Consider the following 27384-nt stretch of genomic DNA (forward strand, 5'->3'; position numbering starts at 1 on the left):
TTTTAAAAATGTTTCCCATAAATCAAAGCCTTAGCAGCAGGAATAAACAGAAAGGAGGAGATCGTATTAAATGTATAATGGGAAGCTACTGGATCATGATGTCTTATAATGGATGCAGTGTTTAGCTGTTGTTCGACTTTGTCTCTGCTGGGTACCCTCTCAGATGTGCTTAGCTGGTGTTATTATATTGTCTCACTGGATGTGATGCTTATTGTCAGTCTGAACAAAACAACTTCATGTGGGCTCTACAAAGACCTATTTTACTTTTGCTTGAGAATTGTATACCTATAATAAATATAAATACCAACCCATATTAAAAGTAGTTTTAATAAAGATTGCATAAAGGTACGAAATAAAGCACCTTCTGTCGCATACTTAGAAAACAAGAGATTTGTATTAACAGGAGAAAATAGCAATTACTATAAAAATGACTCTACAGTCTCATAATAGCAATGTAAATGTCTTAACTGATCTAAAAGACTTAACATAATTTTAAATTACAATAATTTTACATTCTCCGTTTTTATATACAACCCTATTACAGTCAAATGTATTATAATAACAATGTTCTTATTAAGATTAAGTGGCTGAATTATTCTCAGCCCTTTATAGTATAAAGCAACAGCATTTCTAGCTCTTAAAAAAATGGTTTCACTTTTAGCATTTGATATCTACAATGTCGGCCATAAAACACTCTAGGGTTCGGGATTTTTGTTGTTGTTGTTCAATGAGGACCTATGTCCTTTTCACAAATTAGACAAGACAGCAATATTTCAGTTCCTCATTTTGCATAACGATGAGTTTACTGGTCCATGTATTCTGGAAGAACAAGATAATTCTCAAATGTCTGTTATTAGCTTGTGGGGTGGGGAGCTAACCAGCCCTTCTGCTCCAATGAATATTTCAGCTCCCAAGGCCTCCACCATATGAACAGTACATACCTATTACTAAGACTTGATTAAAGCTGTATTGGAAGCCTCTCGGACATATTTCTCATAAACTACACTTGTAGCATACACTCAAATATTAATCTGGTCTGCTTTCCTTTCCCATTCCAGGGAATGTTGCATGAACTAAGACAGGAAGTTCCATCTCCTTTCTATAAAGAGCTCTATATGAGATCTCCCAGGGTTTGATCTTGCCAGGTGCTGAGTGTCAGTAAAATAACAAAGGCCTGTAGCCAAAGGCACTATGCAGATACTTAACACAATTTGCACAGCAATTATTTTTGAGATTGGTGCAAAACCTGAGTGTGACCAGGCATACTAGAGATTTCAACCTGCGCTAGGTTGCTGTCCATTCAAATGGCAGGCATATAATCCGACAGTTGGGAGATTTGTCTGCTCGTGTTATATAATGGAATTGCTTTAAAAAAAAAAAAAAAATTCAAAACGAACATTTGAAACACTTATGCATGGGTACTGCAATGTCTTTTTCAGAGAAGTAAGGAGATTCAGTATCTCCTAAAATCCAGAGTTGAAAGGAATGACCAAGCATGCCCATAGAAGCTGAATGAGAAAACCATGTAGAACATTCATATTTAATTTCTTTATCTCCATTAAGGACTTGTCCACTGATGTCTTTAAAATAATGTGATTTCTATGAAAGGCCAATCTGAAATACTCTCTCACTTTCCACTTCTGAAACATCACTTAACTTTTCTAAGTGCAAAGTTGGGGGTGGATGAGTGCCAGCTTATTTCCTGATTATTAGTATTTGATATAGAATTATTCTATTTATTCAGTTCAACAACCCACACTATTCTCCATGATCCCTCTAGATATGAAAATGATGTGAGTAACCCATGCCCTCTTACTGCTAAACCTCTATTATTTCATTAATCTATGTGTACCATTACAAGTGTATTATCACCTTAAGACATATAGTTACCCTAATAATCTGCTGCGATTCCAAGGTCACCTTTTGGATAGTAAATCTAGACTGATAAAATATCACCAGAAAGTTAAACCCCACATCCGTCTGTACTGTAGTTTTAGCATAAAACGTTGGCAAGGGGAACAAGATATACCATAGTATAGCAAAGTAAACAAGCTATACTTCTTAAATATTACTTAGCTGCAATTATTATGGTTGAAAATAATATTATAATCTAATGATTACTGACTCCAAAGAGTATAAAGTTGTGCACTAAGCTCGCTGTTTTTTGCATTGTTCACAGTTCAACCCTATTCATGTCTACTCAGAAGCAGGACAATGAATTCAGTAAGATTTCCCCCAGGTAACTGTTCATAGAACTGCAACCTTAATTGTGTATGATATGTAACATCATAATTGCAGGAATTATGCATCTTTTCTAGTCTATTTGACCGACATACTTTATCGATTCCTTTCTCTGATCAATAATGTGAAAATACTTGAATTTTTCAGGTAACAGATTTCCATAAACTGCAAAACAATGTTTTAAGCATTGCCATTTCATTTTTAAAAAAAATAAATAAATTCTTCAACATTCCTGCTGCATTAAGGGACAAACAACATCCCAGATAGAGAGATATAAAGTATTTAATATGTATTATCTAACTTGTATTAACTAACTCTCCAGTTGGATAATATTGCCATTCTCCAGAGTTTTAGAACCAGTATCAATATGTCGTTTAAAAATCACCAAACATTAGGACTGAGCCCATAAGGAACTTTTCCTCAAATTGTGGGGATGGGGAAGATTTAGGGGCAAAAAAGGAGGTGAAATAGGGATTTTTCTTTTCTTGCCACTACTTTCAGCTTCATGGCAGTCGGTCCTCCCAGGATGCTAGCAGCCAATTTACTCTCACAATGCTCCTGGAACAATGTTACCTTTTCAAAAAGAATTGTTTTATGAGGAATTGGGGCTGAGAGTGAAAGTGAGGCTGAGAGACTTCAGAGAAGTGTGACTAGCCCTAGGTCACCCAACAGCTGCATGTGGAGGAGCGGGGAAGCAAACCTGGTTCACCAGATTACGAGTCCACCACTCTTAACCACTACACCACACTGGCTCTCATCCTCATCTCCCCAAAACAGTTGAAAAGTCCATCTCCCTAACCTGCGAAACTGGCAACCATCTCAATTCATCCCTGATAAACACATTATCTAATGTGTCTCATTCGCTTTGGGAAAGGTGGGTGATATCGGTTATTTAGCACAGCCCTAGGATGTATTTCCCTTAGCAGTGACAGAGACTCCGGTGCCTAAACCAAGTGCCTCTCAGTTTCAGGCCTAGCTTGGTTAGCTACTGTAGACCGAGTATTCTCAGCTCTTTTGGGAGAGCAGTGCTGGCCAGTTTATATGGTCCAGGAGCAGACTGGAATGAAAACTGCCACTCCAAGGTCGGCTCCTGAATGCCCGCCCCCAGGCAGCCATGGATTGGCTGAAATTCAAACCAGGTCTGGCGGGGACCCGTGTTGCTCTATGGCGGCCAGGAATAGAGTTAACGGGAACGTGGCAGTGCTCTGGTCGGTCCCAGAGTCTTCGCGACAGGATCCAACCACCGTCCACCCTTGAACTGGATAAGCGGCCATTCTCAGCTCCTTTGGGAATAACAGATTCTGTTATAAACAGTAGCAGCCTAGCTTTTTGCCTTTGATTGGTCAACAGAACGGTATCGTCTGCTTGCTGTACTTCAGGTTGTGGCTTCACCATCTTTTACTTCAGGCTCCCAAATTGGTAGACCCATCTCCAAATCTTGAGTCGTGTATGGCTGCCCTTGGGCCCAACACAGCCCCGACAGCAGTCCACTGGTTTTTTTTTGGGATACAACCAGTGCTTTTTTTCCAGGGGTATTCAAGGGTTTGCAGTACCGGCACCTCTTTTTGTCGCTGTTAAAAAGTGTGGCACTTACTGTAACAACTTCCTGATGAATACCGGCACCTATTTGTCTAGAAAAAAAGGACTGGATATTGGTGTATAATTGCAAGGAAACACATCTGCAGCATTATTAGTAAATAAATATGAATCAGTGGATTGGATCCAGACTGGGTCACACTGAGAGCAGATCCATTGAAATCAATAAAACTGAAGTTAGTCTTAACTTAATGGATTCCTACAAATTTCAGTGGCATGACCAAGTCTAGATCTTATCCATTGCAAAATGTCAGCTGTGCAATATCAGTGTTACTGTGATCACTTCCAACCAAAGATATGCTTTTCACGAGAGCTTCTTTTCAGGGGAACTCACAGGAACTCAGTTCTCACCTCTCAGGTGGGTTGTGGTATGTCTCAGGTGCCATTCTAAGAGAACAAGGGAGGTGACTTCCGGAACCTCTTTTTCTATAAAAATAGCACTGCTTTTCACTCTATTGCTCATCTGTGTTGTATGCACACACCTAAACTATATATTCCCAGGGAGGTTCTCTCAACAACAGCTGACTCCTTTCTTTTTCCAGTTGAGCTGAGCAACAACATAAATACGTTTCATAATTTTCTTAGCACCAACGAAGTCAAAACAAAACAAAACAGCAGCACCCTAACTATGCAGTCTTTTCCATGCTATACATCATCTCCATCATCTGAACTGAAGCTACTTCTTCTGCTGCTTCCTTTGGACACAGCAGGAGACACAGAGGATAAGAGTGGATCTGTCCCAAATGGTGATATTGTATCATCTAGTAATATGTCATCCAACCTCTGCTCTTTCAAAGCGGCACTGAACGACAAATCTGTAAAGTGCGAGAGTGGATCCGAAAAGGCTGCAGAGGCATCACCAAGGTCAGAGTGTTGCTCGTGGACCACAGCAAGATGTTGAGAATAGTCTACTGAATTCTCTTCTTGATAGACCTGCTGTTTCATGACATGGGATGCTAAGTCCACCGTGCTGATTGTAGGCATGATTGGCAGGCCATGAGCTCGTGCTTGTATTTCTAGTTCCTGTGGTTGAAGACAATAATATTTAGAACATCACTGTAAAAGGTGAGTTGATTTTGTTTCCGTAAACCAGAATGGGGAAACTGTGGCCTACCAGATGTCGTTGGACTCAAACTCCCATCAGCCCCAGTCAACATGGCCAATGATCAGGGATAATTAGAAGTGTGCTCCAACAATATTTGGAATGTCACAGAGGTTCCCATCTCTGTTGTAGTCTGAGATGTGGTAATGAGGGAATTGAAAGCTACATCTGAAATAATTCTGAAATCTATTTTGACAGTATGCTTAAAATGTGCAATATTCATACTGCTGACAAACATTGTACAGCATGTTGTTTTTTAGTAGCATAACAGTGATGTTCACACATCATACTAAACCAGGCTTCCACAACCTGATGCCCTACAGGTGTTTTGAACTAAACCCACCTTCATCCTTGACCATCAGACATGTTTGCTGGGGCTGATAGAAGCTTGAGTCCTACAACATGTGGCAGGTACCAGGTAGGGCAAAACTGCACTAAAACACAGTAGGTTGTGAAGCTGGCTTGTTTAATGAGCCAGAGTTTGCTTAAAACCACAAACTCTGCTTCTTGCATAATGGCAATCCAGGATACTGTGGAAGTGAAACTACACACTGACAAAATCCTTCTTCTACCCTTCTTTGAGGACAGAGGAACACACAAGGCTGTTCAGGCTTGTAAATGTTACACTGAACTATGGTTAGCATGATAGGGACATGTGGACATTATGATTAACTACGGTTTGTCATAATTTTAATGAGCCTGGGAGAACTAGAAGGAGGATACTGGAAAACCTCGGGGTTTTTTTTGCTAACCGCTGTTTAATGTTATGTCCAAATTTCAACAAACTGTGGTTCGTGTTAACTGTAGCTTACAGAAATTAACCTACTACAAACTATTAGTTAATGCATTTCAATAAACCATATTTAGTTTAACTACAGTTCAGACATAAAGCTAACATATAATGAATTGGAAATGGAAGTAAAATGTTCTGATCTCCTCCTCACAGTCGTGGCAGAGGAGAAGAGGGAAACAGTGGGTGCAGAATCCTAAGACTCATTCTCATTATGACAAGTCAGAGGTTACTGATATGTTTGAAAACTGGCAGTATCATGGGCATTTTCAAAGGATAAAAGAGTATATTGGAGACTTCAGTGTTTAAATAATTTTTTCAATAAACCAAGTTGTTGAAAGGAGTACCATGGCTATGAGCAATGGACATCTATTTACATTGCGGCTCAGTCCACCCAAAGTTAAGCATTTTTAAATTCCATTATTTCAGTGAGAAAATTACAATGTAATCATAGATATTTAACCATCTACTATGACCTGTTAAACTCAGCAGGGCTTACTAATATGTCTACTCAGAGGTAAGTCCCATAGAGTTCTGTGGGCTTACTCCAAGGTGTGAGTACAAGATTGTAACCTTTAATTTCTCCTTTAAATCAATGGCTCCTAAGAATGACTAATTGTGACTGGATCAACGGTTGGATGCATGATCCAGCCAAACCTAAGCCCTTTGGAGTCGCCTTGATTTTAATGGGAGAGTTAAGCATATGCTTAATCTCCCCCACTGAAATCAGCAGCTTAATTTTCGATGGATTGTGCCCTGCATTAAGTACTTAGAAGTGATGAGAAAATCCTGCCAGCGTTTCTACTTGCTAATTATCTACCAAAATTCAGGAATGCTATCTAGAAGCACACCAGATCCCTTACCCAATTAAATATGTTATAAATCATGTGCGCTCTGCTACAGAAAGCTGCGGAAAGATGATGTGTGCCTTAATTTAACGTGGCACAACATACCCCAAGGTAACACAATGTCACGGGCATTTTTCAAAGTGCTATGCGGTATCCTGGAGTCTTGAGTGTTCAAATACTATTTTCAACAAACAAATGAAATAAGGAGTGGTTTTTCCCCCCTCCCCACCCTCAATACTGTGAATTTTACCTAGGTCCGAAGGGCAGAATGTCCTTACAGTCTTCCCCTCTAAACCACCGTAATATACACCGTTGTGCGGCTAGCCCTACAAGTACTGCTGCACAAATTAAATACTGCAATCAGTAAGATTTTTCAGCATTGTTCTGTTAAAGTACTATGGATGATTGGAAAGATACTGCAAGACACAATTTGATGATGGAGAAGCAGGGGCGGGGGGGGGGGAGGAAACTCGACCCCTAATGGGTCCATCCCGATACAAACCTGAATTCGAAGCAAAAGCCTCCTATTGGCCTGTTCTAATTTCTTCTGTCTATGCTCTAATTCTCTGCCTCTTTGTTGTTCTTTTTGTAACCACTTGATATACTCCACCGATGCTTTTAAAATAGTTCCTTTGTTCCAGCGCATATCACTGCAGAAAGTGGAGATAACCTTTTCACAATTGTGCATGTCAGCAAAATTCATAAGAACGTACAAAATCTTTTACATTAATATGAAATAATGATTTACATGACCATTATTCACTCTTAGATATTATTGCTTCTGAATGGAAATTTTAATAGAATAGTTAAGAAGCCCTTATATAGTAAAATTAATCCCAGAATGAAAATAAGTGTCAAAAGAAAGTAATAAAGTGACTTTTTGTGTGTGGAAGAGCTAAATGCAATATCATGATTCTACCATTACAGTTTTTATATTTTTAGTGAAAATTGCTTTTATTATTAACTCTAAGATTAAAATCTATGTGCAGTATTTCTACATTAATGAACTAGGAAACATACATTACTGAGAGTTTAAGCCTAAATTTTTAAAGATCATTTCAAATATACTTCTCTTTTTTCCTGACTTTCTAATGAGGATGCTTTTATGCTTATTGGAATAATAATAAAAAAGGCTCAATTTTGATCCCTACTGCTGATGATACACAGAAACCATAGTTTAGCAACTATTATGTCATATTACAAAACCTATGTGATTAAGGCAAACTAAAACAAACTTCTCAATATACCGTATGTATGCCTATTGCCTTGTATTGCATTGCACATTCATACTGAAGCAGTTCTGAAGCAGTTTAAGAGGAGGTACCAATAACTGCAATTGTACAATTGCAGTCACACAGAGTTGCATGCATCAAGGTGTATATCTGAAGTGGTGACATAAGGAAAGACAGACACTTGATAGAGTTGAGAGGGCACCTTGTCCAGATCACGTCTCATAGGGTGTCACAGAAGCTATGTTAGTCTCTGCCAGCTTATACACTTTCACAACTGTACAGATCTTTAGGACCAAGGCGCCAATATAATTGGTCCTGAGTAATGAGCTACTTCTTCTTACAAGTTGGTTTGGCAAAACAATGCAAATAAAAGGTGTGGTCATTCCCTCAAAACATCTGGGTTGAATCAACAAGTATAGGGACTTTCATATGAGGGCCAGTGAAGCCAAACTGGGTATACTGGTCCTGGCTTAAGCTGTGATCTATACCCTAGTGACCTGGAATTTCTGTCTTTCTGGAAGTTTCATATTTTTATCAGTCCATCCCCTCCTCTCCCAATCTCAGTGATCCAAACAGAACCAACATCAAGTTTAGTTAGGTCTGGATTGCAACAAAGAGAAGTCAACCAGGTGATATCCAACTAAGTCATACATAGAATAAAACCACTAAGATAAAGGTGCTTAATTTACATAGGTCTGTAAATGATATTGCATTTAGCTCTTCCACACACAAAAAGTCACTTTATTACTTTCTTTTGACACTTATTTTCATTCTGGAATTAATTTTTACTATATAAGGGCTTCTTAACTATTCTATTAATAGTAGGTTTACTCTGCATATGACTTAGTTGGCTATCACCCATTGTAATTTATACGCTATGTTGTACACTATGTTGCATTACTACTCAGGGAATCTTTTCCGGGATTGATATGAACAGCAGTAGTTAACAGCGCAGTGGGGTTGCCTTACTTGCCTGTCCTCCCTCTGGCTGAGTTGCCGCTGCAAACAAGGACAGAGAGAGGCAAGGTCGGTGCACTGTAAATATATATATTTACATATATACGGCCTATGACTGCACTAAGTTTATCGCTGGTGAGTTCATTCAATGCAGCTTGTCACATCAAGACTACTTATGTTAGTCTCACATAGCTTTGTATTGTTATAAAAATCCTTAATTTAATCAAATATTTCTTAGCTCTTGGAAGGGGGAAATGTGTCAAAGAGATATTCCACCCCAATATCATGTGGAGCTGTATGCGCGAGAAAATGAAAGGCATAATGTTTGTATAAATAAGCAGCTACATGATTGCATCACAATCATAATACCACATACCATTTAGGCTTAGTGGAGTGGCATTAGAACTCCAAAGATGAAAGCATAGGCAGTAAATAATAAACTGAGCAGTTAATTCTAATGCCGCTTTAGGCTTTTAAAATCATGCTATTTACAGCAGTGTTTTGCCAAACCCCCTCTTGTAGGAAGCAGAGGTTTACAGCTCACTCGGTACCAGTTGTGAAGTGCACAGGAAGGCATTTGCAATGGGGAGGTGGGCTTCAATCAGGGTTTCCTTTATCTTTTTTTTCTGAACTAAAAAGCCCCAGAGAATTTTGGTTGTACTTTTGGGCACTTTTTCCAGTTCTACGATGTCCTTTTTGTGATATGACAACCAGAACTGCACTCAGTATTCTAAGAGTGATTGCACTATGGACTTTTTAAAGGTGTTATGATATTGGCATTTTTGAAAAATCAATCTTTTTCTAAATTTTCCCTAACGTAGAACGCTTCTTTATCATAGCTGCCACAAATTGGGCCAATGCTTTCACTGGATTATCCACCATGACCCCCAGTTCTCCTTCCTTGTCAATCACCACTGGTTCAGAAGCCATCACCATGCAAGGTTAAGGGGTGGCGGAAGGATGACACACAGCTCACTTTATACTTAACTTAAAATGAACTGCAGTTGGCATTTATTGCTGATTCATCCAGTTTGGAGAGATCCTTTTGGAACTCTTTATATTCCCCTTTTGTTTTTACCACTATGAATAATTTGGTGTCATCACCAAAACATACACCTGATGGCTCACTCCAAATCATTTATGAATTACTAAACCATCACCCATCCCAATACAGATCACCGGGCAAAGGTAAAAGGGTAAAGGACTCCTGGACGGTTAAATCCAGTCAAAGGCAACTATGGGGTTGCAGTGCTCATTTCACTTTCAGGCTGAGGGACCTGCTGTTTGTCCACAGACAGCTTTTCGGGTCATGTGGCCAGCATGACTATACCACTTCTGGTGCAATGGGACACCGTGACGGAAGCCAGAGCGCACAGGAACACCTTTTACCTTCCTGAAACAGTGGTACCTATTTAGCTACTTGCACTGGTGTGCTTTTGAACTGCTAGGTTGGCAGGCACTGGGGCAGAGCAACGGGAGCTCACCCAGTCACATTCAAACTGTTGACCTTCTGATCGGCAAGCCCAAGAGGCTCAGTGGTTTATACCACAGCGCCACCCACGCCCCCAGTTCTTCCATTTGTCTGCTGTGGGAACTGTCTATTTATTCTTACTGTTTCTCCTTGTCCAGTTATTTTCATCATTTCAACTTAAAACTCTTTCTGCCAACATGTTCAAATTCAAATAAAAGAAATCGGGCAACCATCCAATAAAGTCCCTCCCCCAAAAGTTTAAAAAAGGTCCTTTTGTAATCCTATTTACCACAATAATTTTAAGAAGATTTCTCAGCTTTTGGGGGGGAGGTGTGTGAAGCCCATGAAACCATAAAGCATTTTTGTTATTTCAAAGCACAGAGGAGCAGCACAGGTTTTTCACTGCAATGCACTCTATGGGGCTGCCTTTGAAGGTGACCCGGAAACTACAACTAATCCAGAATACGGCAGCTAGACTGGTGACTGGGAGCGGCCACTGAGACCACATAACACCGATCTTGAAAGACCTACATTGGCTCCCAGTACGTTTCCGTGCTGAACTTTAAAGCCCTAAATGGCCTCAGCCCAGTATACCTGAAGGAGAGTCTCCACCTCCATCTTTCAGCCCAGACACTGAGGTCCAGCACCAGAAGGGCCTTCTGGTGGTTCCCTCACTGCGAGAAATGCGGTAACAGGGAACCAGGCAGAGGGTTTTCTTGGTAGTGGAATGCCCTCCCATCAGATGTCAAGAAAATAAACAACTATCTGACTTTAGAAGACAAATGAAGGCAACTCTGTTTAGGGAAGTTTTTAACGTTTAATGTTTTATTGTGTTTTTAATATTCTGTTGTAAGCCTCCCAGAGTGGCTGGGGAAACCCAGATAGATGGGTGGGGTATAACTGATTTATTATTATTATTATTATTATTATTATTATTATTATTATTAATTTCACTTCAGCCAAACAGCAAATCTAGTTGGAATGGAGAATTGATTTAGTGTGGGGAAAGTGGCCAGCATATAAAAGGTTAAGTAGAACCCCTTCCCAACCCCCAACTTTTCTTCCCTCAAAGTCATCTTTAGAAGCTGCTTTTCTTTAAAGAAAAAAAAATTGCTGACACTTTAGTACACTTATCAGGTCTTGCTTGTTGGCTGCCAATAGGCCCAGGTAGCACCTTGTGGGTATGTGCAAGAACAGGATGCTGAACTGCATGGGCCTTTGGACAGACCTGTCAGCGCTGTTCTTACGTTCTTATTTCTGTATTAACATCTCACTTGCTCATAATTCCTATGTGTAGGCCATCCCATATAAGCTAATAAAACCCACCAATTATGCAGAGATTTTTATGAGCCACTGTGGACCCTATAAGTACGTGCGCCATCTTTGTGGTACCACAGTGACATGCTTGCCCAGTTGCCATTGAACAGTAACGATGCCTTCTCAGTGGCAATTCTCCAGTTGTGGAGTGCCTTCCCTGATACGATCCTCATTATTAACTTTCAGGAGGGATTTAAAAACATTCCTGTTCGCTCAGTCAATTGATGGCTGAAAAATAATATCCCTGGAAACTTTGCACTTATCAGCTGTGAGAATATGTGACTGTTTTACGTGTTTTTGGAGGAGCAGGTTTTGAATTGTTTTTAAAAAAGTTTTTCTTCTATTTTTAATTGCATTGGAAGGAAGGGAGAGATAGAAATTTAGTAAATAAATAAAAATATTCGCAAAAGCTCTCTGTTCCAAGACAGTACCAGACATCATAGAGCCAGGGCTTTTTCCGAACCAGAGCTCGCTTCCAGCACCTCTCAGGTGAACACCATTTTCATCATAAGAGAACAAGGGAGGCAGTCATGATGAGTTCCGGCAATATATATATATATATATATATATATATATATATATATCACGGACAGCCCTGCATAGCATATACATGTCTGATCATGGGGATTCTGCCCAAAATGCTATAAGTATTGCATGTGAACCTGAAGAATTATGTCGGGAAAGGGGAGGTGGATCTGAATTAATCAAATATCAACAATTCCGCAGACGTCTGCTAGGAGAACAATGATGTGAAACCAAACTGTCCAAGTTAACCTTGACATCTAGCAAAATCTATTTCATCTTCAGCCCCTTTCATTATATTTAAGCAGTAGAAACAATGACAGAAATGACAGCCGAACTCACGGATCATTAGACTTTGGGATAAGTGTACCAAGCTCCTTGATCCGGTAATTAATGTTGTACCGTCTTCTTCTTTCAACTATGAAAACAAGAGATTGTAATAATAGCAGCATGTAACAGAACGGATGTAATTCATCAGCAGGCAGTGAAATGCTGTGCCTCTTTCGAAACATCACAACGCCACCCTCTTTGTAACACCTGAAAATACTCAATCTGTTTTAACGGGGGGGGGGGGGATGATGATAGTTCAACCACACTGGAGCCAGGAGGTTCAGTCAAGAGGTTACTGCTTGCTCTCAGACTACAACTGTGGCATCTAATGTCAGCCATACACCCAGCCTCCACATCTGGGCACTCTCAACCTAGATCTAATTCTTAATTAGGAGAGCAAGTTAAATATTTTGACTCCTCTTCCGAGACCACTCCCTCAAAAAGTGGGAGGCCTTGGCTTGGTTTCTCAAGCATCCATCTCTGGCAAAACAGCCCCAAAGGATTCCTCCTCCTGGCCAACCCAACTGCAGAAATTATTATTATTAACGCAATATATTCATCCCGCAAAGGATCCCTCGGGTTGAGGGGCACCATTCTCAGAAACTGAACCATTCCTGTTGAGTTATGACGAACTCAACCAAATCAATGAAAAGGAGATCGAAGTACTGTAACTCTCTGACCTGGACAGAATGACACAATAGGTGAAAAGCCAATGTGACCAATGGCCAAGCACACATCTATATCTTATATCTATACAGTGCTACCTCAGGTTAAGTACTTAATTCGTTCCGGAGGTCCATTCTTAACCTGAAACTGTTCTTAACCTGAAGCACCACTTTAGCTAATGGGGCCTCCTGCTGCCGCCACGCCGCCGGAGAACGATTTCTGTTCTCATCCTGAAGCAAAGTTCTTAACCTGAAGCACTATTTCTGGGATAGCGGAGTCTGTAACCTGAAGCGTATATAACCTGAAGCATATGTAACCCGAGGTACTGTACTCAAGAACCACTGCCCTAACCAGCTATAGTCCTGCAGTTGCATCAGTCCTGGTTTTGCTAACTGAGAGTCAAATTACACGTGTCATTTGGGCATAAAAGTGGGGTAGAAATGAACGAACAATAATAATAATAAAATGGCATTAGTCATATAGCTCTGCTTTTAAGTGCAAGGTTCTTTTGCTTTCTAACGAACAGCCAGGGCGGGAGAGCAAATCCAGGAATGGCAGATGGCGTTCCCTTCTGGCTTTGATCAAGATCAAAGCCAGTTAATTTGCAAGCCTGACTTGGGCCAGCTTCATCAACATCCCTGGGCTCAAGAGGCCTCTCTCAGTCCTGCAAGTTGAGAACCTTGCAGCTGGAAATGCAAGTGATTGAACTTTAGACATTCTGCATGGAAAGCATAACCACTACCACCCTTCAGTAGGCAAAGCTATGGTCTCTCCCACAGGTAAACATGCTATTTCAGTGTAGGCAAAACATTATATATGTAAGACAACGTTCTGGGTGTCAGGAATGAGGTTGATCTCCCTTTACACATGTGCATTTTTGTACTGTGTCTGCTTCGCACATAAAGGAACCCAAGTACAGTGGTACCTCAGGCTAAGTACGTAATTCATTCTGGAGGCCCATACTTAACCTGAAACTGTTCTTAACCTGAAGCACCACTTTAGCTAATGGGGCCTCCCGTTGCTGCCGCGCTGCCGGAGCACGATTTCTGTTCTCATCCTGAAGCAAAGTTCTTAACCTGAGGTAATATTTCTGGGTTAGCGGAGTCTGTAACCTGAAGTGCATGTAACCTGAAGCGTATGTAACCCGAGGTACCACTGTATATCCTTCAGCATTAGCAGGTACTTCCCCACCCTATACAACCTAGGGACAACAGTTCATGTAAATATACTCACTGAGATTATGGTTATCCTTTTTTTGCCTCTCCTTTGCCATTGCTCGAGTATCTGTTTCTGACAGAAAGCAAAAAACTGTTCAAACAGTCATTGGGTCACAATTCCAGAAATTGCTCTGTGTAACAACAGGACCTTTTAATTGCGCAACTTTTTCAGGCGAGCCTTCAAGCAATTTTATGTACTCCCTGATTTACCGAAGATGATTGTACCACTTCCTGCAGTTTGTCAGTTGCTGTTTACAGCATGTGTTGCTGTTCTATGTGTGCCAGGGATTTTTTTTTTATAGCCATCATGCATTTTTAATTTTTAGAAACTGAAAAAGTAGATCATGGCATTTAACAATTTTCTAATTTTCTGTACTTTACCATGGGGCGGGTAAGCACCCAGAGTGAATTTGAGTTTCCCTTCCCATCATGCAAGAAATAATCAGATTTCTTAAATAGTCAAATTGGGGAAGGGGGAGAGGAAACCCCCCTCTTTGTTCCTGTTGCATTGCATTGATAACACTGTACACAGTTGTTAGCATTCTTTGGATTAAATGAATGTAACTTTTAAAGTTGTTAATCCATTAATACGGATTTTCCATGAATAGATGTATTGTGAACCTTTAAGAGAGTCATTTGTGGCAACTTGGAACAAATTTTAATGGATGGTAACTTATTTATACCATCGATCAGAAGCCCAAATGTGCCCGAATCTGCTATGTTTCCTACAGTAATTAGGTTTATTAGCAGCGTTATATCCAGAAAAATAACTGCTTTGAAGCTTACCCAGCTAGACAGAACTACGAAATACTGTAACTCATCTTTGGGAACATTCTGTTCTAAGAAAGCAGGACAAGACCTTTGCAAGGCCTGAGCAAGGCCTTGCAAAATCAATGAGGAAATGTAAAGTTCAGGGCAGTTTTGAAAAACAAAATTAAAGTATTAACATGTTTTGCTCCAGCCTTATCCCTCAAAACATGCATTTCAAAGGGCTCAGAAGGCAGTAAAAGACATCTGGTGTAGTTCTGTCTATGAAGATAAAAGGACAAACGTAGGTGTGATTATAGGTACGAATGATTATGCTTGATTTTTGTATGATGGATAGCAGCCACAGGAGGGGCAGATCCAAATCTGGAACTTAGTGTGAGTAGACAGGGAGTTTAAAACCACATCCCCACCACATTCAACCCAGCTGCCCCCCCCCCCCGTGGTTCCTACTTAGTAAAAACCAAGTGAGCAAGGCCAGTCACATTGTATCCTCAACTGATGATGGAGACCAAAGTGGGGATAAAGAGAAGAGTCAGTTTTAGACTATTGCTGCCTGAACTAGGCAGAGGGCCTTCTTGGTAGTGGTGCCCACCCTGTGGAACACCCTCCCAACAGATGTCAAGGAAATAAACAACTATCTGACTTTTAGAAGACATCTGAAGGCAGCCCTGTTTAGGGAAGTTTTTAATGGTTGATGTTGTATTGTGCTTTTAATATTCTGTTGGGAGCTGCCTGGAGTGACTGGGAAAACCCAACCAGATGGGCGGGGTATAAATATTATTTATTATTTATTTATTATTGTTGTTGTTGTTGTTGTTGTTATCATTATTTTATTTACACACCATATATTAAAACTGCATCTCCGCACCCTCCAAAATCCTGAGAAAAACTCCCTGAAAACTAGCTGTGATGGGGAATGGGGTTGCCAAAAGATTTACTTCAAGATTCTGCCCATGTGGTGGACAAGGGACTATTGTAAAGAGCAGGTGTGCAAAAGAGCAGGTGTGCAAAATATGGACCGAGGTAAAACATAGAATAGAATAGAATAGAATAGAATAGAATAGAATAGAAAGAAAGTAGCTGAGGCAGGAATAAAATCAGACCTCAGAAGAGCATGGCAGGATGAGTTGTGTTGTCACTCCAAAATTTAAGAGTCCCTGTGTTGGACAATGTCAGATATTGCCTATCATATACAAGGCCATAAGGTAGTAAAGGTAAAGGTAAAGGGGCCCCTGACTGTTAGAATAACTCTGGGGTTGTGGCACTCATCTTGCTTTACTGGCCGAGGGAGCTGGCATACAGCTTCCGGGTCATGTGGCCAGCATGACTAAGCCACTTCTGGCAAACCAGAGCAGTGCACGGAAACGCCATTTACCTTCCCGCCGGAGCGGTACCTATTTATCTACTTGCACTTTGACATGCTTTCGAACTGCTAGGTTGGCAGGAGCAGGGACCGAGCAATGGGAGCTCACCCCGTCGCAGGGATTCGAACCGCTGACCTTCTGATCGGCAAGTCCTAGGCTCTGTGGTTTAACCCACAGTGCCACCCGCGTCTCATACATACATACATACATACATATATACATACATACAGTTCTGAATACATTTGCTTAAATGTGGCTGGAATTTATCTTAAGTACAGTCAAACCTCGGTTGTTGAATGTAATCCGTTCCAGAAGCCCATTTGGCTTTGGAAAAGTTCGACAACCGAGGCACGGCTTCTGATTGGTTGCAAGAGCCTCCAGCACTCAAGCGGAAGCCGCGTCGGATGTTCGTCACGGGGATTCGAACCGCCGACCTTCTGATCGGCAAGCCCTATGCTCTGTGGTTTAATGTAGTTTATTAGTAGCAGCTAATAAATCCTTTATAGGTCAACATCTGAAAATGAATCAAATGAGTCAAAACATCAAGGGCATATGATATTTAATAGTACATGTATTCTGCAAAAATTGCTCTTATAGATTATTGGACCCAACTATAGATTATTAGACAGTCATTCAAAACAAGGGGAGATAATGCAGTGTCTTCCAGATGTGGCTGGATTGCACCCCCATCAGCCCCAGCCAGTATGGCCAATGGTGGGGGATGATGGAAATAACATCTGGAGGGCACCCAACTCACCCCCCCCCAAAGTATGGAGGAAGTGGTCAAAACTAGTGCAGAGCCAAAGGTGGGTGGCAAACTGTGTGTGCATAATTAAGGGAACATTGAAGGAGCCAAAGGTTGCTGCAGGACATCTCCCAGTGGCTGCTGGCTGACCGATGCCATTTCCCCAAGAGTCCTAGCTATGCATAATGTTAGGATCCGGGGGGGGGGGGCTTTCAGCCGGAGTTCACCAAAGCACAGTTCTGGCACCTCTCAGGTGGGCACCACTGTGGACCAGCACTCCCCCTACCTGCTTTTGCTTTTACTCACTTCTGAGAAGCCCAAAACAAGTGTTTCAAGTCAAAACAGAAGCTGGCCAGTGTCTACACTTTTTTTTAAGATACATGACTCCAGCTAGCTCCTAGCTGTGATTGGTCAAGCTACAGGACAGAGACAATTTGTATTTCCTTTTCTTCATTCCGTCTGCCATGTAGTAGCGGTGGGCCTTCCAGCCAGGCCTCTACATGTGTGCATTTGATTATCTCCTTCTACCGGTCCACAGTAGAAAATGTCCTTTCATACTGCATCACGGTGTGGTATGCTGGTTTGACATCAACTGATAGGAAGTGCCTACAGAGGGTGGTGAATACAGCGCAAGGTATTATGGGCTGTCCCGTGAATCCGCTGGATGACACTGAGGAAGAACATTGCCTCAGGAGAGTGAGGAAAATTCTCAGGGATGATTCGCACCCTGGCCGGCACTTTCTTGATCTCCTGCCCTCAGGCAGAAGATATAGAAGCATGATTAGTCGCACCAACAGGGTAAAGAACAGCTTCTATAACTTACTATAACAACTTCATGGTGAGTTCTGACACCTATTTCTCTTGAATAAAAGCACGGGCTAGGATCATGCAGAATGGACTTCTGTGGGGTGTGAGAAAGGCTGGTACTGTTATTTTCAAAATGATAAGCCTGTGCCAACATCTCAGCGTTATATTACCTGTGATTTCCCTTTTAACAGGCAAATTAGATGGGCAGGATGCATTCGTGAGACCCATATTAGCGGCTGGCATTCCTTGGTCACTGTTGTATATATCCAAAATGCTACTTGAAAGCTGTGGGGGAAATATAGGGAGAGGGAGAGGGAGAGAGAGAGAGAGAGTCAGAAAAGTTAGGGGTGAGTGAATCAGAATAAATTCATGATTTGTAAGGTGAAAGGCATATGCAGACACTTAAGAACAAAATTCCTTTTCAAATGCGTATTCATGTCTTAATCGCAGCGGGAGGTAGAAAATATGCATCTAAAGGCAGACTTTGCCCTTATCTTGTATAAAACAAAATTAAATGTTAAGGGTCAAAGACTGCCATTGTTCCATATTCAGAAACTTGAGTGAGGCTGATGTGTGTTTCATATGCAGAATGATGCCTGGTTATGGCCCCTGATGTCCGATTTTGAATTAATGCCATAGCATATTTTCCAATAATAGGATTACTGCAACTACACTTCGAATATGAGTTAAGTTGAAAGGGAAAATAACTTTGCTGGTCTTACCTGAGACCTGAGCGGATTTGTAACTATCTCCCTGAACTCAAAATTCATTTCTCAGTTTGTTGATACTTTGCAGAAAGGAAGAGGCACTGTGGTATACAACACCTTAAAATGGGTTTGGGGGCCATGTTGTGGACAACTGCCTTAAAATGGTGCTGTGCTAGATGAGAAAAATCATTCTGCACCTGTCATATATGCCTAGATGTTAGCACTGTTGTTCATTAATTTCTTATGTGTAATGAGAAATATGCAAAAAACAGTGAATTTGCTTAATAATAATAATAATAATAAATTTTATTTAAACCCCGCCCTCCCCAGCCAAGATCGGGCTCAGGGCTGCTAACACCCGATATAAAAACAATTTGATTGAAATACAACTTTAAAACAAGATTAAAATACAACATTAAAACATTAAAATACAGCCTCATTTCAATGGAAACTCAAATCAAAAACTTTTTTTGGGATGAAAACGTCAAGTCTTCACCAAGGCTAACTTTCCACACTGGTCCTACATGGGCCAGAAAAAAGCCAGGGAAGTCCCCAAATAGGAGTTCCATCACAGGAGGAGAAAGGAAAAAAGAAAAGGGGGAGGGAATCAAATTGATTTCAAGCCGAAGGCCAGGCGGAACAACTCCATCTTACAGGCCCTGCAGAAAGAAATCAGATCCTGCAGTGCCTTGGTCTCATGAGACAGAGCGTTCCACCAGGCCGGAGCCAGGGTTGAGAAGGCCCTGGCTCTGGTTGAGGCTAATCTGACTTCCTTAGAGCCCGGGACCTCTAGGGTGTTGCTATTTATGGACCTTAAGGTCCTCCATGGGGCATACCAGGAGAGGCTGTCCCGTAGGTACGAGGGTCCTAGGCCGTGAAGGGCTTTAAAGGTCAAAACCAGCACCTTAAATCAGACCCTGCACGCCACCGGGAGCCAGTGCAGCTGGAAAAGCACTGGGTGAATATGCTCCCATGGCAGAGACCCCGTGAGGAACCTCATAAAAATACAAAATGTGAGCACAAAATATGTAACAGAAGCAAGTCCAAGAACAAAACAAGCCAATAACCCTAGATAACCAAACATATAGAACCAGACATTTCCTTGGCTACATATCCAACAGTAACTGAAGATGTGAAGAACTTTCATTGTGATAATATCTTCTCCTATCAAAACTGGAACACGGCACCTTATTTCAAAGACGTGCTTTGGCCATAACTTTTCTCCATTTTGCGATAATGAGCACAGAAACAAGGAGGCAGATCTCACAGACCCAAATGGAAAGGAAAAAAGCAGGGGTGGGAGAAGAACATAGCAAGAACAACTTCCTTCAGGAGAGGAAATAGTGGAAATCTATTGAAGTGGTCTTTAAGAACCCAAACGTATTTGAGCAGTGTAATTATTCTTATGCTTCATCCTAGCTCCAGTCAAACAGACGATTTCTCTTTCCTTTCAAGATCTTTTTTAGTATTTCCACTTTATATTCGAAAGTTTATTTTATTTCTATACTGGTGTGCTTCTCCGTGACCCGATAAGAGCATCAAGAACAAATGGAACCCAGTTAGACTTGCTGTGGCCTAATGATTATTGACTTATGATTTGGACGCCTTCATTTTCACTGGTGGCACTAGTGTTATAGAAAGCACTCTTTGCTGAAATATGAGAGGTCTCATCTGTACTGGCATACCACCGGTTCCCTTGAAGAGGCACCTGCTCCCACATCTTTTCAACCTGACTATGCTGCTTTAATTGTGTTGTTTTAATGCACATTTCAATCATGTACATGTATATTTTAATTCTCGTGTAATTGGTTTTTATGCCAGGAGCTTGTCCTACACTCAAGTAGGACCCTGGCAGAGACACATGCCCGACTGGCATGTTCTCTCCTTCCTGGTCTATCGTTTGGGAGCTTCAAAAGCTTTCTTCAGCCTGAACATCACAGTGACCGATGCCAACAGACACCAGCACACTTAGAGATCCACAGAGTCTTCGCAGCTTGCATAACAGACCTCAGCAACTCAGCATTTTGGCTAATCTACTTTATTTACATATAAACACACACGGAGCACTGCAACATAGCTCCCTCTCTCTCTAGTATCAGATAGCAGAAAGAAAAAACAAAGGACAATAGTCCCACTTCACGGAACACAGTAACACAAACATCCTGTCTCTGTCACTTCCCACTCTGTGGAGTCAAAACATACACCGTCATGTGATAGACAACAATCCCATGACTGCAATCACGGAGCAGAAATTCTAACAGAAATCTGCTGAGAAGCCTATTTTAGCATTAAGAGGTGTATAAATGTTAATTATTATAATAACCTTGCACGAGATACACAGGAGTCACACAATGGATGCACGCCACCTGTATGTAACAGTATCACAGTACTGTAACTCTACCCTCTTTTTCCGTCAGTTGCTTGCTCCATATAAACACAAAGATATGGGCAACTGGCAGTTCTTCCCAACTATTCTTACTAATGGGATGTAGAATAAAAGTCTTTAGCTATCGCCGAACTGAAGCAACTACCACTGCTTAAACTGTAACCAGCAAGTGCCAATTGGAAGCCTTGTGTGTCTTTATCCTGTCACTTCCAGAAAATTCTCATATCTTTTTATGTCTTCATAGAGATAGGTTTTAAAGAATGTTCAGAATTCTTATTCAAGAGCAAGCTGTGTTTAATATGTAGGATTTGAAAGCTAAGCACATTTCCAGCTTAAGCACCTTTATTTTATTCCTGAGTAGTAAGACAAAATGTATTCTTCTCATCATAATTTTCATATATATATATATATATATATATATATATATATATATTCTAGTTCTGTCGCCTTTCCGATCATTCTTTAACTGAATGGTGACAATTAAATTGACATGCACATTGCAGACTACACTGGCTTGCTATTTGCTTGAAACTGAAGTATCTACAGGATCCTTAATTGAAGATCTTAACAAAATAGATGATCTTCGTAGTTATTTAGATTGCTTCCTCAATGATCTCTGAGATGAATAAGCATCACCTACAAGTCTTTATACAAGCGAATCCTACCAGGTTTTGTTGGGGGGGGTGGGAATAGGAAGTTACAGATATTAATAAAATTTGGGGGGTTTTTTGTGAATGAATAAAGAATATACCCAAAACATTTAAGCAGTTCAAATCTTTAATCCCCTTTCCACATGCATAGTGAGCATGTAGAATGAGGAGCAGGACTGTATGCATCAGCCCTAACATCCATGTGGACACAGAACATCTGAAAGAGGACTCTATGTGCACACCTATATGCAGTTGGGCTCCTTTTTGGGACGCCACCAGGCAGAGTGGAGCTGGCAGATTCAAATACATTTACTCTTTGTCTATGTAAGTGCAGAGGAATGAGTAGACATAATGAGCTCTTAGTCAAGCCGCTGTGTGTCAAGTTTCAGTTTAGTTAATCTCTTCCTCTACCCATGGAATCTCCTAGCATAGTAAAAGTGCATCTCTTTTTTTTCCTCGTGGGACTCGAAGGGAGCTTCCAAACCGTCACTATTTTCACATCTGCCAAAGGGACTGGCCAGGTCTTCCAGACCTAGGAATCTCAATTTTCAAAACACATGCCTTCTTATTAGGGATGGAGGAGCAATTTAAAGCAGAATCTATCAAATTTGCACTTCTGAAACAATGTGCAAACTGAAACACAGCTATCCTTTCAAATTTGCATTTATCTGAATTTTGCAATGCAGTTCTCCAACTGTTTTCCAAAAAAGGGGGGGTGAGCATAAAAATAAAAATGGCAATGAAAATGGCACAAAAAGGCAATGTATTAGGTAGATTTGTTTACAAAAATGCAAACAGCATATAAGAATATGCTTGTTGGGAGAAATTCACACTAAAATGCTGGTGAGATGTCATGAGGATTTTTGAACTGCAAATTGCTGCCGAATGTGGAGAACTGATGTTAAGATTGGAAACATGAGAAACTGAGAGGTCCAAAACTGACAGATCCTACTTCTTATATAACTACTTGGTGGGGAGTCAATTTGCATCAGCACATAACTTGCAGATGCACCATCTTCTGCATTCTTACTTCTCATATTCCAAAGCTGATCTCATCCTCCGGCATATGAAAGGGTTCTGGGGCTGAGCTCTGGTGATCACCATCTCAAACCAAGCCCAGCTGTAGAAAATTATTTGTGTCAGTTCTAATCAGGCAGTCACTGTGGCAGGCCCACATCCTATTTATTTTAGGCCTTTTTTTTAAAAAAAGCAACACATATATATTGTCTGTTTTTAAAATGCAAAAAACAAAAGGAAAACCAGCTTCCTGGTTTGCATCAGAAAGGACCGACATCTGTGAAAAAGATTATATGGAAGCAAAGGGGCAGCAACTGAAAAAGATATATGAACTTAGAACACAGAACATGGGATGCATCAGACCACTGGTCCATCTCGTAGTATTGTCAACATTGACTGGTAGTAGTACCAGTCAGGAATCTTTTACAACCCTGTTGGTAGTCTCACCACCCTCAGAAAGTCAGGTGGGGCGTTGGCACAGGGAGCGCATTCTCTGCAGTAGCCCCTAAGCTGGGAAATTTCCTCCCCACAGAGGTGTGTTTGATATCTCCTGTCATTTTTGTTGTATGATGAAGATGCACCACTTGACCCTGGCCTTTGTCACCTGAGATGTATATTTCAGAAGACTTGCCCATCTTCATTGACTGTGATTTTTAAAACCAATTTTAATGTTGTATTTTTAAATGGCTGCAACCTCATGGTTGCAGGATGGGTTTAAAATATCTGATCATTATTATTAACAACAACAACCATACCTTAGCTCCAGATCTTAGACATAAAGTGTCGCTACTTTTCTTGATGCGGTATTATTCCTGAACTACTGCTGGAGTATGAGTTCCCTGTGCCATTCAAAAGGCAGATTAAAATAAGGAAAAAGACAAACAGATCAAGGATTCTTATTATGCAATAAAAATTCCACCTCTCTTACTTTAAGGATCAAAGCTAATATAAACTCAAGAATGTCACCATCTTCTAATTCGCCAAAGGCAGATCAGGGCACAAACTGAGTCAAGCAAACCTCCGTCCAACCAAAACCAGCATGACAGATAACAAAAATATGCTCCACAACATGATAGTCAAGTACTCTGAACCGCCGAAGGCCAGAATATATTTATATAGCATGCACATGCCAACAAATACATTTAGAGAAACAGTACCTTTCAATTCAATGCATTTTGCGCTCTTCACTGTCTCAGTCACTATAGGCCAATATGCATCTCTCTCTGTCTTCATGCAACCAAATTGTAAATCATTTCACTCAGTGATGAGAACTGCACTAAATGATTAACGCAGCAAATGGTTAACTAGTCCCTGTTAGATGGTACAACTGCACTGAAGTATAACTGAAGCGCCAATAAGGGAAACAAAATGCATTTACCCAGGGTAGGCTCTGTGAAAAGATTACTACAAAACCTTAATCATCACATAATAGTGTCTTAACATTTCATTTGAATGAAATATGGAGCTTCTCTAAACTTTAATTATGTCGATTAAGCCAAAGTAGCTGGAGATTATGATAAGAACGTTGTTAACAATGATCTTTTTATCCAAAGCTCGAGGTGTTGTGCAAGTTTCTGCATCTATCTATTTGGTTTACTTATGTATTTATTCTAACTCATCTAATGGGGGGCAATGAGTTTCTGCATCTCCACTAGGATAGTAGTTAACACATCTAGGGATGGTAGATCTTGCCTCAGATATGCCCTGGTTATACCCAGACTTCAGTGTTGGGCTGCCTTTAAAGCTTCAGTTGCTGCCTGGATGCTTGTGGGGGCAATCTTCAGTTGCTGCCTGGATGCTTGTGGGGGCAAGACACCCAGACTGTGTTACTCCAATATTGTATCAGTTACAATGGTTGCCCATGCACTTCCTAGTTAAGTGCTGGTTTTGACTTTATAAAACCTGGAAATGCTACTTGGTGGTTCCAGCCAAAGCAGCCTGCCCAGGCTTTGAGATTAGCCACAGAGGCACAGCTCACAGATGCAGCAGTGAGCATGATTAGGTTGGTTGGAACATGAGACAGGGCCTATTTGGTGGTGACTTGATGCCTAAAGAATTCCCTCTTCTGAAATATACATTTGGCCTCATCCCTATATCCTCTCTGAAAGGATGTGAGCCTGGATAGCTCACTCAGGCGAGCACGAGACTCTTCATCCCAAGGTTGTGGGTTTGATCCCCAAGTTGGGTGAAAGATTCCTGCATTGCAGGGGGTTGGACTAGATGACCCTTGTGGTCCCTCCCAACTCTATGATCCTATTATTCTAAATGGGCCCTAAATACACCCCCCAAAAAAATCTGCCTTTGGTTAGGAAATTGTTTTTGGTTAAACAAACAAACAAACAAACAAACAATGCAATGTTAAGAGCTCTCTTCTCTCCTTCCAGTTAATATGGTTCACCATGGTCAAAATCGAACACAGATCCTCTTAATACAAGAATTCTCAGAGCCCAATACTCAATCAATTATTTAAGTGAACAGAAAGTATGCTCCTTGACTGACTTGGTTAGGTAACAATTGCCCAAAAGTAGAATGTATTAAAAATCTTCAATTTAAACATCAACCATATTGATTCATTTTAAACATAGCCACCACTGAGTTAATAAAGTTTAGGAGCTGCACTATTTTCATCTGTCAAGTGGATAGCTGAAATTAGAAGCATGTTCTCATTCATTTCCTAAATTAACTAAAATACAATTTGTTCAATGTTTGTTTCATTTTCTTATCATTTGCTTTTTGGGTTTATTCAGTATAAGTAGCCAACACGGATTGGTTTAATCTTTGAAGTTGGCAGATGAACTAGAAAATATGCATTGCTTTTTTGTCCTGTTAATGCACACTCGTCTTTTGCTACTGCTGCCGCTACTCACACAATGATATCAAAGCTATCAAAAGATATTTCCTCTTCAAACTCAAAGGGGAAGCAGAGCTGTTTCTACCTTGCCATTTGGTCTAGGATTTCAAAACTGCTCACAAACAGAAGGGCTGAAAGACCATATGTAATGGTTAGCTTCAAGCATCACAAAGGACCTCGAGGATACCTAATTCTGAACTCTTAATTCTCTGTGGCTTAACTGCCCATCTGTGACGTATTTTACCTACACTTGCCTTTGTAAACTGCTGAACTTGATGATGCAGTAAACAGATGAGTGAGACAGATAGTATCTGGTGACCAGAGCCCTATTCAAGTGTTCTTCCTCTAGGGATGGGCAGTTTCTCTCAGTTTCCCATTTTTCTAAAATTTGAGGGAGTTTTTAAGTCATTATGAAAATTCAGCACCATTTTAGTGCAATTTTCATTTTTGTACGCAATTTTATCCATATCTCTGCAAAACAATTTTCCATAATGTAAAGCATGTTCATATCTTATTTTCCCTGATATACGTATTTCTAGGCATTCATTAACCCAAGTAAGTGCATCTTTGTACAAACTGCTTGGCTTAATTTTGCACTGTATTGCAAAATCCGGAGAAGTGGAAATTTCATTTTGCCTGCATCAGAATAAAATAAGTAGGTCTGCCTTTAGGTCCATACTGAATTGAATTTACCCCCTTCCCTATGGTTTCATCCACTCAATTATCATCCTGTGAGGTATCATCCACATCAATGTCACCACTCCAGAGCCCTCCACACATTGAGGGCTGAATTTCTGAAGCTCCCCATTCATTTTAGGACCCTGGAAGATCAGACTTCTAAACCTTATGGAGCGCCTAACTTTGTAGAAAAGGCTATCTGCTGTTGAAGTTTAGACCTCAAAACATAAATGGCTGCAGGATTGATAACCATGACTTGGTTAGCATGACACAGTAAGCCAAACCCCAAGACTGCAGAAATATCTGGGATCCCAGTCACTTTGCTCCACCCTGGCCCTTTTTAGTACCGTCCTGAGCGAAGCCATATTTGGCTTAATGTGTCGTCTGAATCTAGGTTTGTGGTTAAGCTAGTCAGTGAAGCATTAAGCCAAACCTTGGTTTAGCTCAGCATGTGCAAAATCAAAAAGGATCAGGAGCAAAGTGACTGCAAGCTTTATCCCTAGAGCCTGCACATTCATGTGGGCCTGGCTAAGCCATAGTTTGGTTTACCATGTTGTGCAAACCAGACCAGTGACTTGTTGAAGGGCGTGTAGCCGGGGCCCATCCTTCCCACTGTCCCCCTTGCACATGATGGGGGAATCCTGAAGAGGACTCAGGAGGACACTGAACAAACTAGATGGGCTAACACCACTGCCATGTTTTCATGATCTGGAAAAGCCCATAATAGACTAAGTCAGGAGCTGCTTAGTGACCACCATGTGGTTCATTTCTCCCTATTGGAACCAGACTGGAATATATAATGATGACATGGCATCTCAGTGCTAAGCTATCAATGACAAGTGTATACCAATCTCATTTCCAGCAGAAGACAGCTTTCTTGAAAGCAGGACTGACCTTTTCCTTATAGGATGGCAACAACTTCCCATCAGCCATTTTTTCAAAGTCTCTCTTCAAGCAGTTGCACTTTGTGTCAGATTTTTTTGCTGTTTCCAAAGTAGGAGATCAAGAGCCCCTTCCCATCAAACAATACAAGGAAACCTAACATTGCCCCTTTCCTTATGGAATGGATTTCCTCCCCCAAGAGAAAATAAGTAGAGGTATTCCACTACAATGGTCCCCCAT

The 27384-nt window shown here is 40.8% G+C and overlaps 1 protein-coding gene across 4 annotated transcripts in view; it reads right to left on the reverse strand.

The window, feature by feature from the left end:
- Positions 1-307: 307 nt before the first annotated feature.
- Positions 308-27384, reverse strand: part of TFEC (transcription factor EC) — a 123479-nt gene continuing 96402 nt past the window's right edge. For 3 of the 4 annotated variants that reach the window (XM_081023784.1, XM_081023782.1, XM_081023785.1), the window contains exons 4-8: positions 18144-18258; positions 14306-14362; positions 12419-12494; positions 7080-7227; positions 308-4860 (exon numbers count right to left, since the gene is read on the reverse strand). In XM_081023784.1, coding sequence (XP_080879910.1) covers positions 4483-4860; positions 7080-7227; positions 12419-12494; positions 14306-14362; positions 18144-18258 — 774 coding nt within the window. In that variant the 3' untranslated portion in view covers positions 308-4482. The remainder of the gene's footprint in view (positions 4861-7079; positions 7228-12418; positions 12495-14305; positions 14363-18143; positions 18259-27384) is intronic. The other variant, XM_081023783.1, reaches the window with a different exon arrangement.

This window comes from Podarcis pityusensis, assembly GCF_964106645.2.
Source record: "Podarcis pityusensis genome assembly, chromosome: 10".
Lineage (NCBI taxonomy): Eukaryota > Metazoa > Chordata > Lepidosauria > Squamata > Lacertidae > Podarcis > Podarcis pityusensis.